The sequence below is a fragment of the Podarcis muralis genome, chromosome 16, assembly GCF_964188315.1.
Source record: "Podarcis muralis chromosome 16, rPodMur119.hap1.1, whole genome shotgun sequence".
In the NCBI taxonomy this organism is placed as follows: domain Eukaryota; kingdom Metazoa; phylum Chordata; class Lepidosauria; order Squamata; family Lacertidae; genus Podarcis; species Podarcis muralis.
The window spans coordinates 7,752,862-7,765,680 of record NC_135670.1 but is presented as its reverse complement, the minus strand read 5'-3'; the positions used below and the strand labels follow the sequence as shown (position 1 = coordinate 7,765,680).

Sequence of the window (12,819 nt, the reverse complement as noted above, 5' to 3'; positions counted from 1 at the left end):
CCTTACAGGCCTCACTCCTGTCCAGGTTTTGGGGATGAGGCTGCCCTTGATTCCTGCCAGCTCTGGTTTTTGTGTTGAAACCAGCCCAGATCTTTTCCTTGGAAACAAAAGACTCAGTTATATGTAAATAGCCACCTTTCTCAGTGCCGTTCGGAGGTGTGTGTGCCCCCTCCTCCAACTCTTATTCCTTCCTGTGTTGTTTATTTTACTTCTTCTATTCAGGCGCTTCCCCCCATCCATTGATCCTCTGAGCGGCTTAACAAAACTTCAATAAAACGTATGAGAAATAAATAAATTAGAACAATACCATCCGTAGAAATAATCACATTTTTAAAAAATGAAAAATCGACAGCACAGTGCAGGGTCTGTCTGAGATCATGTGAACATGTGTGTGTGTGATGTCATGATGCCTGACACGGTGACATCATCAGACATCGCCTAATGCATTCCCTTCGGCATTGAGTCAGACTCGGCGACACAGTGTCCTCGCCGAGGGCATTTTAAATAAGTAAACCTCTTTCCCAACATCGCCGGAAAGGAGATGGGCGTGTTTTGGCAGCACTCATAAAAACTATTAAGTCCTTTGAACATTTTTTACTTTCACAAACTCTGAAGTTAACTCTGGTGTGGTTTCCCGAGGCCCAGGCTCTGCCGTCTTGGTGGCTGCCCTCAAGGCAACTGGGGCTTAGCCCAGCTGGCAATTGGAGAAGGTTGAATAAGCGGCTGCCATCCTTGTTCTGCAGCAGTCCCAAAACAGGCAGCAGCATCGTTTACCCTGAAACAGAAGCAAGCCCTGTGGGATGTCTGCGAATATTGTCCCTGCCTCTCGAAAAACTAACCGTAAAGTTGGCAAAAATGTACAAAATCCATCTAAGTTATGCTGGAAATGTAAGGATAGCAAAACAACAACAGCAAACCTCTGGTTACGTGAAACATACTCAATAAACACACAAGACGTAACCGGCTGTACTTTTGAATAAATAAGGTATCCTTTTCATTGTATCAATTGTAGATATTGGACTCTATGAACAGACAGGTGGAATAGACAGTTATACATGTATGGACCTTATGCATGAACTGACCAGAGAATGAACTGATCCACCGGGTCTTCTGCTTTTTCCGTTGAACTTTATGAGACTTCCGTTGAAATCTACAATTGATACAATGAATAGTATACCTTATTTATTCAAAAGTACAGCCGGTTACGTCTTGTGTGTTTGTTGGAAATGTAAGGATATGTGGTGGTCATGTAAAGGGCTTCTGGGAAATGATATATAATGAACTGAAAAAAACCGTTTAAGATAACGTTTACAGTGGTACCTCGGGTTAAGTACTTAATTCGTTCTGGAGGGCCGTTCTTAACCTGAAACGGTTCTTAACCTGAAGCACCACTTTAGCTAATGGGGCCTCCTGCTGCCGCCACGCCGCCGGAGCCCGATTTCTGTTCTTATCCTGAAGCAAAGTTCTTAACCTGAAGCACTATTTCTGGGTTAGCGGAGTGTGTAACCTGAAGCGTATGTAACCTGAAGCGTATGTAACCTGAGGTACCACTGTATTAAAAAAAAACAGAAGCCTTTTTACTAGGTTTAACAGGAGAAGAAATCCCAAGAGACCTAAAAAGACTGTGTATGCAACAACAGCTGCAAGAATCTTAGCTCAGATGTGGAAGGAGGAGAAGGTCCCAACAAAAGGGAGAGTAGATTACCAAAATGATGGACTATGCCGAAATGGCAAAGATGACAAAAAATGTAATCAAGAATGGGAAAATATTGTAGAATACCTTAAAAGCCACTGTAGTTACTTAGAAACATGAGCAGGATTGATATAACATGTCTGAAGTAAAATGATCTAAAGTAGTAAATAAGGAGATGAAATAGAATGGATAAATATATTTACAGTGGTAACTTGGTTTATGAACTTAATCCCTTCCGGAAGTCCGTTCTTAAACCAAAGCGTTCTTAAACCAAGGTGTGCTTTCTCATAGCAGCGGGGGAACCCAATTTACAAATGGAACACACTCAACATGTTCTGCTTCCAAGGCAAAGTTCACAAACCAAAACACCTACTTCTGGGTTTGCGGCGTTCTTAATCCAAGTTGTTCATAAACTAAGCTGTTCTTAAACTAGGGTACCACTGTATATGCAAGAAAAGAGGGTAAAATATGGAAACCAGGGGGGGGGGACAGGGGGAAGCACAAGGGGTTTGTATAATCCCAGTCCTGTATATATGAAAAATGTTTGGAGAGTATGGAAATAATGTGAATATAAAAAACTGAAAGGGGGAACAAAAGAACTAACCGCCTAGCTCTGCAGCCTCTCTTGGCTGGCCATAGAGGGGGAATTTGATCTCTGGGACCCAGGATTGCTCCCTCAGGCCCTCCACACTGTGCAGCTGATCTGACAGGCTCAGACGAAACAGGTGTCGCAGTTGTCTTCATAGTCTCTCTTTTCCACCCCTTCCAGTCCAACGTAGCTGCATCTAACGCCAAGCTGGCCTTGTTCTACGACTGGCTATTCTTCAACCCCGAGAAGGACAGCATCATGAACATCGGTACGGAGAAGCCCCTTCCTTCCTCTCTTACTTGCTTCCTTGGGGCTGGCCCTTCTCCTCTCTCACACAACTAGATTCCTGCCTCTTTCCAGCCCAATCTAGAACGGAAAGGTTGCTTCAAGTGGCGTCCAAGGGATGCGTAGCAAATGTTTTCACCTACTCTAAATTATCAATATCATCATCATCATCATTAAAAACAGCTATTATTATTATTATATTTTATTATTAGGTATTTGTCTCTTTTTTCCGCAGGAAACCACCCAAAACAACTTAAAAAGCCAAACATGACCCCCATGCCACCTGCACTGTACATTTCAAGCACTGTGGTACCATGTTAACAACCATGACTCCCTCCCCCTGCAAAGAATCCTGGGAATTGTAGTTTAAGGGTGCTGAGTATTGGTAGCAGACATGCACCCTGTTCCTCTACAGTTCCCAGAGTTGCCTGGGAAGAGGGTTTGATTGTTAAGCCGCTCTGGGAATTGTAGCTCCGGGAAGGGCATATACCATAATTTTCTGTGTATAAGGCGAAAATAATGTTCAAAAATTGAGGTTGTCTTATACATGGATAGTTCAGAGTGGGGACGGGTGATTGGTTGTTGCTGCGAGTAGGAGATTGTCAGTGGTGGATTTTCTGGTGATTGGCGGCTGCGATTGGCGGCTGCTGGTGGCGAGCGGGCAGACGATTTTTGGCTTCTGCTACATGTGCTAGTGGCAGTATTGGGCAGGCGGGTGATAGATCTCCGCCCCCCCCAAAAAGGTTCAACAACTCTGGGCAACCTCCCCACATTTTCTTAATTTTGAGTCCCCCCCAAAATAGGGGGCGCCTTATGGGGGGGCGTCTTATACACGGAAAAGTATGGTACTTGCTTATCTAGTTCACTATTTTCATTCCATGTTGAAACTGATTATGTCTACCCTGTGCCCTAAATATTGACGTGAGCAAAACCGCCGGCCCTTTGTGCTTCTAATACAGGCAGCGTTGTTCAGAAAAGAATTAAGCCTTTATATTTGACTCCTCAAATGTAACGCCGGCTGTTCTTTTCCTTTGCAGAGCCAGCCATCCTAGTCATGCACCATTCCATGAAACCTCACCCGGCCATCACCGCCACTCTGCTGGACTTCATGTGTCGGGTAAGCCTTCACCCACCTCACCCCAGGACATCTGATGGTAGTCAAGGCGATGTGTGGTCCACCCTTGGCCCCATTTCAAAGTCAGATCCCTAGTAAAGCGGTGATCTCCCGATTGGACTACATTTCCCATCAGCCCCAGCCAGCATGGTGACTGGTCAGCGATGATGGGAGTTGTAGTCCAGCAACACCTGGCGGGCCACAGGTCCCCCATTAAAGCACCCACAGAGGCGCCCAGTGCATCTCCGTTATATATTTTCTCTTTTACCGATGACGCTTCTCTTTTATCCTATCCAAATATTTGTTCATCCCGGAGGCTGAGGTCCAGCTCCGAGGGCCTTCTGGCGGTTCTCTCACTGCAATAAGCAAAGTTACAGGGAACCAGGCAGAGGGCCTTCTTGGTAGTGGCGCACTCCCTGCGGAATGCCCTCCCACCAGATGTCAAGGAGATAAATAACTATATGACTTTGAGAAGACATCTGAAGGCAGCCAGACAGATGGCATATAAATTTATTTGTTGTTGGTATTCCATCCATCTGACCGGGTTGCCTCAGCCACTCTGGGCAGCTTCCAGCAGAATATAAAAAGCACAGCAAAACATCAGACGTTAAAAGCTTCCCAATACAGGACTGCCTTCAGATGTCTTCTAAAAATCAGCTAGTTGTTTATTTCCTTGACATCTGATGGGAGGGCATTCCACAGGGCAGGTGCCACTACCAAGAAGGCCCTCTACCTGTACCTTCGCTTCTCTCAGTGAGGGAACCGCCAGAAGGCCCTCAGAGCTGGACCTCAGTGTCCAGGCTGAACAATGGGTGTGGAGATGCTCCTTCAGGTATAGAGGGCTGTTGAGGACTTTAAGGTCAGCACCAACACTCTGAATTGTACTCGGAAACGTACTGGGAGCCAATGTAGGCCTTTCAGGACCCGTGTTACATGGTCCCAGCGGCCGCTCCCAGTCACCAGTCTTTGGCCTTTGAGATTTGTGTTGCCTTTGTGACACCACTTCTGTCGTCCATGATTCTACATGCAATCTTTGCTTTGCTTAATTGTTTCAATCAATGGCTGCTAGCCATGATAGCTGTGCTCTGCCTCTGTGGTCAGAGGGAGTGATGATTTTGAAATAGCAGCAGCTGGAAATCCAAGGAGACAGGTGCTCTTGTGCTCAGGTTCCTGGTTGGCCATCTGGTTGGCCATCGTGAGAACAGGATGCTGGACTAGTTGGGCCCCTGGCCTGGGTTCTTCATATGTTCTCTACTGGGGAGCTTGTAAAAAATCTCATACAGTGGTGCCTCTCAAGACGAAATTAATTCGTTCCGTGAGTTTCTTCGTCTTGCGATTTTTTCGTCTTGCGAAGCACGGCTTCAGAAAAGTTTTGGAAAAGCTTCAAAAATACCAAAGTCTTCAAAAACCTCAAAAAAGGCTACCACACTGCGTGCTATGAGTTGCTCCTCGAAGTCAAGTCGCAACTGTATTAACGGTTTTAAGAAAAAGGAAACAAACTTGCAAGACGTTTCCGTCTTGCGACGCAAGCCCATAGGGAAAATCGTCTTGCGAAGCAGCTCAAAAAACCAAAAACCCTTTCATCTTGCGAGTTTTTCGTCTTGCGAGGCATTCGTCTTGCGAGGTACCACTGTAAATAAAATGAAATTTCTCTCTCCTTCTTTTCAGATCATTCCTAATTTTTACCCCGCGTTGGAGGCCCACGTGCGGCAAGGAGTCTTCAACTCCCTCACCCACATCGTGGAGAAGCGAGTCCTGGCGTAAGGAGATGGCCAATTTTCCGAGCTATTGGCACCGACATGAGTCCCCAACCTCCCCACCAGTCCTCAAGCCACCAGTTCCCTCCAGAGGCAGACTGCCTCTGTCAGCAAGGAACCTTAGGTTTCCAATGGGCCAGGGTTCCAACTGCTCCCTGCCTAATTTAATTCGCCCCTGTGGATAGCTCAGTTGGCAGAGCGTGAGATTCCTAATCTTGGGGGCCGTGTGTTCGAGCCCCACGTTGGGCAAAATATTCCTGAGTCATAGCGGATTGGACTTGATGACCCCTGTGGCCCCTTTCGGTTCCATAATTCTAATGTTTTACTGCGTTTATTTCTGGCAAGGGTGGATTTGATTTCAATCAAACCGATTTAAATCACTAGTCAGTAAGACTTGATTTAAATCATTATTATTTTTACCGAAAGACATTCCTGGTGGTATAATCTTAATATTTACAACCAGATGAAGGTTTACTTTTTCCAGAGTAGTTTCTACAGTTCTATCAAAAATGACTGATTTGGCTATACTATTAGAAATACATAGATAATTATGAAATTATTGTGAGGTTTAATAAGTTAACTGTTTATATTTGGACCAGTTTCTGCTGTACTTCATTGGAAGGAGGAAAACAATCATTTCCTTCATAACAATTTAAACAATTTATTTAACTAAAACAATAACATTATAGTATATGTATCCACGTTTGTTAACGGATGTGGTTAAACTTTTTTTTTTAAAAACCGCAACTTAGACGAAGTTTCAGCACACATGAAAAACAAATCCTTATTTCCTGATGAATAGCCTCTGGGCTATAATGTAACTTAAATAGAAAACTATCTTTAGAAAGATATTTTTTTCCTCCAAAAGCATTTTATTTTAAATATCCAATTTAAATTTTTTAAAAAAATATTTAAATAAAATCTGATTTTTTGGTTTTAAAAAAATTAAATCGTTGATTTTTATCCGCCCTGATTCCTGGGCTCCTTTGGGTGGAAAGGTGGGATATGAACGTAATAAATAAAGCATTGCCTATTTCTTCACCACCATCACCCTCCGCTTTTTGCAGGCACCTGGCTCCTCTTTTTGACAACCCAAAGCTGGATAAAGAACTCCGGGCCATGCTGAGAGAGAAATTTCCAGAGTTCTGCAGTTCCCCTTCGCCTCCCGTCGAAGGTAGAATCGAGGCAGATGGGTGGAGGGGGTGGGATTATACGACACCTTCAGGGCTGCCTCAGCATAGCCTATCAGCACCCTAAGGAATTACTAAGAAAGGCAGTCCGTCAGGGATGCAGAGCCCGACTGCCAACAGCCGGCATGCCCAGTGCCTGGGGGATGATGGGAGTTGTAGTCCAGCAACATCCGGTAGGCGTTGAGTTCCCCGGCCAATCAGGGATCACGTATTAGATGTCGTGGCTGAAAGTTCCGGGCAGGAGCCACGCAGCTCTATTGAAGCAAAACCATGTTGCCCTAACCAAGGGGTCAGTGAACTTTTTCAGCAGGGGGCTGGTCCACTGTCCCTCAGACCTTGTGGGGGGCCGGACCATATTTTGAAGGGGGGGGGGGAATGAACGAATTCCTATGCCCCACAAATAACCCAGAGATGCATTTTAAATAAAAGGACACATTCTACTCATGTAAAAACACACTGATTCCTGGACCGTCTGTGGGCTGGATTTGGAAGGCGATTGGGCCGGATCCGGCCCTCGGGCCTTAGTTTGCCTACCCATGCACTAACCCATAAAGGTAAAGGTACCCCTGCCCGTACGGGCCAGTCTTGACAGACTCTAGGGTTGTGCGCCCATCTCACTCAAGAGGCCGGGGGCCAGCGCTGTCCGCAGACACTTCCGGGTCACGTGGCCAGTGTGACATTGCTGCTCTGGCGAGCCAGCGCAGCACACGGAAACGCCGTTTACCTTCCCGCCAGTAAGCGGTCCCTATTTATCTACTTGCACCCGGGGGTGCTTTCGAACTGCTAGGTTGGCAGGCGCTGGGACCGAACAACGGGAGCGCACCCCGTCGCGGGGATTCGAACCGCCGACCTTTCGATCGGCAAGTCCTAGGCACTGAGGCTTTAACCCACAGCGCCACCCGCGTCCCCTCCGCACTAACCCATAGTCTTTTAAAACTGTGGCTTAGCTATCAACATCTCTCCCACCTCACTTGTGGTGAGCCCAGAGCAGTAGCCCAGGAATAGGCCAAGAACACACCTCAGTTTATTTCTGGCTTACAGCTTCCTTATTTGGCCAACCACGTTCTGGATTCACATGACAATACGAGCCATTTAATGCCGGGTCGTGCTGCTTACAACACCCATGGGTGCGAGGGAAAGCCGTCCAAGGGTGTCCCGATTCCTGATGAAGGGTGAAGCCACCTACCAGACAGCTGAGAGTTGGGGGGCAGCTTAAGGACAGAACAAATAGATCCATGGCACCTGTTCTTTGCGGTCTAGGTTCCCTGTTTCATTTGATGCACAATCTTGGAGGGCTGCTGCCAGCCTGAGTAGACAGCACTGGACTAGGTGGAGCAGTGGTATGGCTCAGGATTGGGCAAGTGCCTCTGAAAATTACATTGAAGTCGGGGCTGGGGGGAGGGCAGCTTTCCATAGGAGAAGCTGACTTATACTAGGTCTGGCCTTTGGTCCATTTTAGCTCATACTGTCTACACTGACCGGCAGCAGCTCTCCGGGAATTTGGGCGGGATAATTCCTAGTCCTTCCTGGAGATGCCGGGTATTGAACCCGGGACCTTCTGTGCGCAAAGCAGACGCTCTACCACTAAACCAAAGCCTTGCAGCGTGGAACAGGACAAAACAGCTTCTGGGAACCCAGCATTCCTTGCCCCGCTGCCAGCCACTTCTCTTTCTGTTCCTCCTAGCAGTGAAAATTGAGGAGCCGGTTTCCATGGAGATGGACAATCACATGTCCGACAAAGATGACAGTTGCTACGACAACGCAGAGGCCGCCTTCAGCGACGACGAAGAGGACTTGAACAGCAAAGGTGAGGAAGTCCTCAGCAAAAGTTGCGCTGCGTCCCCACAACTTTCTTGCTCCCCGGGACACAGTTGTGTGGTCCATGTGGAAAGGTTCTTGCAGATGCAACAGAGGAGGAGCTGCCACGCTCACACACAGTCTTGTTTTTCAAAGAGTCTGTTTCCAGCCAACTGTGGCCCTGGGCAAACACAATAACAACAGCAACAGTGGTTTTTGCAAACTATAGTAAAGGTAAAGGTGCCCCCGCCCGTACGGGCCAGTCTTGACAGACTCTAGGGTTGTGCGCCCATCTCACTCTAGAGGCCAAGGGCCAGCGCTGTCCGGAGACACTTCCGGGTCACGTGGCCAGCGTGACATCACTGCTCTGGCAAGCCAGAGCCGCACACGGAAACGCCGTTTACCTTCCCGCTATAAAGCGGTCCCTATTTATCTACTTGCACCCGGGGGTGCTTTCGAACTGCTAGGTTGGCAGGCGCTGGGACCTAACAACGGGAGCGCACCCCGCCGTGGGGATTCGAACCGCCAACCTTTCGATCGGCAAGCCCTAGGTGCTGAGGCTTTTACCCACAGCGCCACCCGCATCCCTCTGCAAACTATAGTTTGGGTCTTATCCTAAATGTTGAATGAATCCCTGCTTTAAGATTCCAAACCACACTCGTTCCCCGGCAGGCATGTTTAGGGCCGAGAGAGAGGAAAGGAAGCCTTATCTCAACCATGGTTTGCTCAGCGCAACACTCAACCATGGTTAACACAAACCAGGGCGTAGGCCAAAGCCACTTGAGAGCATGGTTTTCATCCACCCCTTAACCGTGGTTTAGGTGTTCAGAAAGAAACGCATAACCATGGCTAAAGAGGACAAACCTGGTTGAGCGGTTTGCTCACTCATATTTTGTGCTGGCTTGCTTGGTGACTCTTGTCTACGGTTTCTGAGAGGTCTTTCGTGCCTTTCAAGTCCGGCCCCACATATGTGGGGAGGGGTTGTTGTACCAGCAAGAGGTGAAGTCCAAGATCTAAGCCCAAAACATTGAGAATGTCTGGCTTCCTTTTGAATGTGTTCTCTCGCTATCCCACTGACAGAATGAGGGCATTCCATGTTTGGGGTTCGACTCCTTGAATATGCAGGGAGGCAGGATAAGTGCATCAGAAGAGTCTGGCTGTGGGATCAGGCCAAACACTTACCTGGTCCAGCATCCTATTGTCACAGGGGCCAACCTCTGGGAATCCCGCAAGCAAATCTCCTTGCGGAATCCGCCTTTCTGATTAAGCGAGGCTTAACATTTCTCATGTGCATTTCTGTGGCTTCGTCTCTGAACCCGGCTTGGCGTTCCTCCCTCCCTCGCAGGGAAAAAGCGGGAGTTCCGGTTCCACCCGATCAAAGAGGCCATCGTAGAAGAGCCGGTGGACATCACCCCTTTCCTGGACCAGTTGGACGAGACCCTCAAGGACAAAGTCCTCGTGCTGCAGAAGGGGAGGTCAGTACAGAGGCTGTGGGTCTGAGGAGCATGTGGTTACGTAAGGCAGACACACAAAAACAGAAGACGAGTCTGCTGGATCCGGCCAGCAGCCCGTCCAGCCCAGCACCCTGCTCTCGATGTCGCTGACCAGATCTCTCAATGGGAAGCCCACCTGCGTTTCCCAGTGACTGGTATCTCTGTGACCCTGTCCCCATGCAGCTGGTCTTCAACTCCCAGCAGCCAGCAGAGGCTGCGGTCAGAGGTGATGATGGATGTTGAGGTTCCCTTTCCCAGGTCTAGGGCTTTTTCTCTTAACTCACTAATCAGCTTACTGTATTTTTCGCTCTATAAGACGCACCCGAACATAAGACGCACCTAGTTTTAGAGGAGGAGGAGAACAAGAAAAAAAATATTCTCTCCCTTTCTGCACAGTGCCTCCCCAGTAAAGTGGGAAGAGAAATGGAAGTGGCTCCGTTTCTCCTCCCACTTTGCTGAAGGGGCGCTGCGCAGCTTTCCCTCTCTGTGCAGCGCCTCTTCAGCAAAGCAGCAAGCGCCTCTTCAGCAAAAGCAACGCAAAACCTTCTGAGCGCGGTGGGAGGAGCGCTCCCACTGCGCTCAGGAGGCTTTGCGTGGCTATCGCTGAAGCCAGGAGAGCAAGAGGGAACGGTGCGCACTGATCCCTCGCTCTCCTGGCTTCAGCGATAGATGCGCAGCCTGCATTCACTCCATAAGACATAAGACTTACTTTTTAGGGGGGGGGGAGTGCGTCTTATAGAGCAAAAAATACGGTGTTTTGAGAGCGTGTGACTTGCCCGAGCGAGCATTTGGTGACAAAACATGATTTTTTTAACCCTAAACTGCAGTGCCTCTTTGTCCTTCCCTGTTCCTTTTGAAGCTTATCGCCCTCCCTACATAGGAAGACCACCAAACACCCCCCCACTTCATTCCTTCCTGCCCTCTCCATCATTTTGTGCAGGAACAAGCCTTCTCCAGCTGGACCTCCTGGGTGCCATTTCTAGCCTTGACATGACTTCCCAGTCACCAGTGATGGAATCTCAGTAATGTAGATTTGGAAGGGACCCCAGGGGTCATCTATTCCAACCCCCTGCAGTGCAGGAATCTCAGCTAAAGCATCCCTGACAGATGGCCACCCAACCTCTGCTTATAAAAACCCCCCAAGGAAGGAGAGTCCACAACCTCCCGAGGGAGACCATTCCACTGTCAAAACAGCTTACTGTCAGTCCTGGGTGTGTTTTACTGCTGTTTGTGACTCCCATAGCATCAGTCAGCGTTAAAGGCAGGCTCTCCGTGTCAGCCCTTTCCTCCCCTGCCCTCGCGACAACCCTGCGGAGTTGGCTGCTCGGGGAAGCAGCTTTCCTAAGACCACCAAGGCAGGCTGTGTGTGTGTGTGTGTGTGTGTGTGTGTGTTTAATTGTCTCAGCCACGTTTCCCTTCCTTCTCCCCACAAGACCTGGGACCTCCAAGCTTTCTCCTTCCCGGAGTGCCATTCGTAGCTATTGCTCAAGAAGGACGAGTACAGAATCAGTCCGCCCTCTCCTTGGAATCGGGCGGCCCACAGCTGGGATTTTGGAGCAGGAAGCTTTTGGCCCTGCACTCCCCATTAATTTTGCATGTCATGACTAAGTGCATTTAATAGGTTTGTTTTCCGCAGAGTCTGCAGGATGCATATTTGTGTTTTTTGGGTCCCCCCCCCTTCCTTTATGGCTGGGTGGGAGGAAGGAGACCCGTGGCAAAGGGGCGGGGCGGGGAGGCGGGGAGAGACTTGGCTGCTTGCAGGGAGACGTTGGGCCAGATCCCTGCCATTTGCCAATCTCTCCATGCTGCTGCGTGCTTCCCGTAGAGATAATTTCACTCCCCAGAATTTTTGGGATAGCAAAACTCCCCCGCCCCTCTGGGATCTCTGGTTCGAGAGACCCGTTGCTTGACTGCTGGTCTTGATTAGCGTCAGACCCCTTGCAAATGGCGAGGCTTCAAGTGAAGACAGAGAGGTCCCATGGATTCCAGTGCGTCTGCTTTTAATCCTGGCTCCCACCAGTTGCATTTACGCCCTTGCTTTTTAGCCCAAACTGGTTGCAATTAAAATCCACATTAAGGTACAATATAATTAGTCCTCTGTTCGTCTCTGTGTGGTAGGTGGGACAGTTTCTCTTGGCCCCTGGCACTGCTGGTGATGCAGTCTGTCTTCGAGGCTCTCGGCTTTCGTATTAAAAAATAAATTATAAGTGTTGCCTCCTTTATGGGTGCACAGAGGAGCTTTTAAAGTGTGTGGGCAACTTCCTGCATATGAGATCACCTTGCTCACGCGCTCTCGAGGCTACCCTCACAGGCGCAATTGCTGGAAACTTTACTCTTTAATGCTCCCTCCAAGGAAATATGCCTGGCAACATCATTACAGGGCTTTGGGTGCCTGGCTCAGGCATTCCTGTTTTCCCCTGGCATTTGGCCCTTCTTGCTGGATCGTAGCTTTGTGTGAATCTGCTGCGGTGTTCATTTTTTCAGCGGGGGTTAGGGCAGGATTTAGCCTTCTTTCATCCTATTCTTAGATTTCCTTTCATTTCACTTTTAATTTGTATGCCACCTTTCTATATTGCTTTTCACGAGCCGGTTTACAAGCTGAAGAAAACGACAAAACAGGTGCGCCTGATAACCTGATCCCATACAAAAAAAAGGGTCATAATAAAATGATTACTTTAAAATAAACAACAGTAAAAAATATCAGTGCAGTGTGCGACAATACACAGCGGTACCTCGGTTTTCGAGTGCCTCGGAACCCAAACGTTTCGGAACCCGAACGCTGAAAAGTCGGAAGTAATTGCTTCCGTTCTCGAACGCGCCTTGGAAGTCGGACGGCTTCCTCTGTGTGGTTTTTTTCTCTTTTTCTCCACTGACTTTGGCAACCGCCCTCTGCGCCCCAGT

At 48.4% G+C, this 12,819-nt stretch overlaps 1 protein-coding gene across 5 annotated transcripts in view; it reads left to right on the top strand.

The window, feature by feature from the left end:
• Window positions 1–12,819, top strand: part of INTS3 (integrator complex subunit 3) — a 90,001-nt gene that overhangs the window by 45,005 nt on the left and 32,177 nt on the right. For 2 of the 5 annotated variants that reach the window (XM_077920729.1, XM_077920731.1), the window contains 6 exons: window positions 2,463–2,550; window positions 3,605–3,684; window positions 5,350–5,441; window positions 6,506–6,627; window positions 8,313–8,435; window positions 9,771–9,900. In XM_077920729.1, the coding sequence (XP_077776855.1) occupies window positions 2,463–2,550; window positions 3,605–3,684; window positions 5,350–5,441; window positions 6,506–6,627; window positions 8,313–8,435; window positions 9,771–9,900 (635 nt within the window). The remainder of the gene's footprint in view (window positions 1–2,462; window positions 2,551–3,604; window positions 3,685–5,349; window positions 5,442–6,505; window positions 6,628–8,312; window positions 8,436–9,770; window positions 9,901–12,819) is intronic. The other 3 variants (XM_028709329.2, XM_077920730.1, XM_028709328.2) reach the window with 3 other exon arrangements.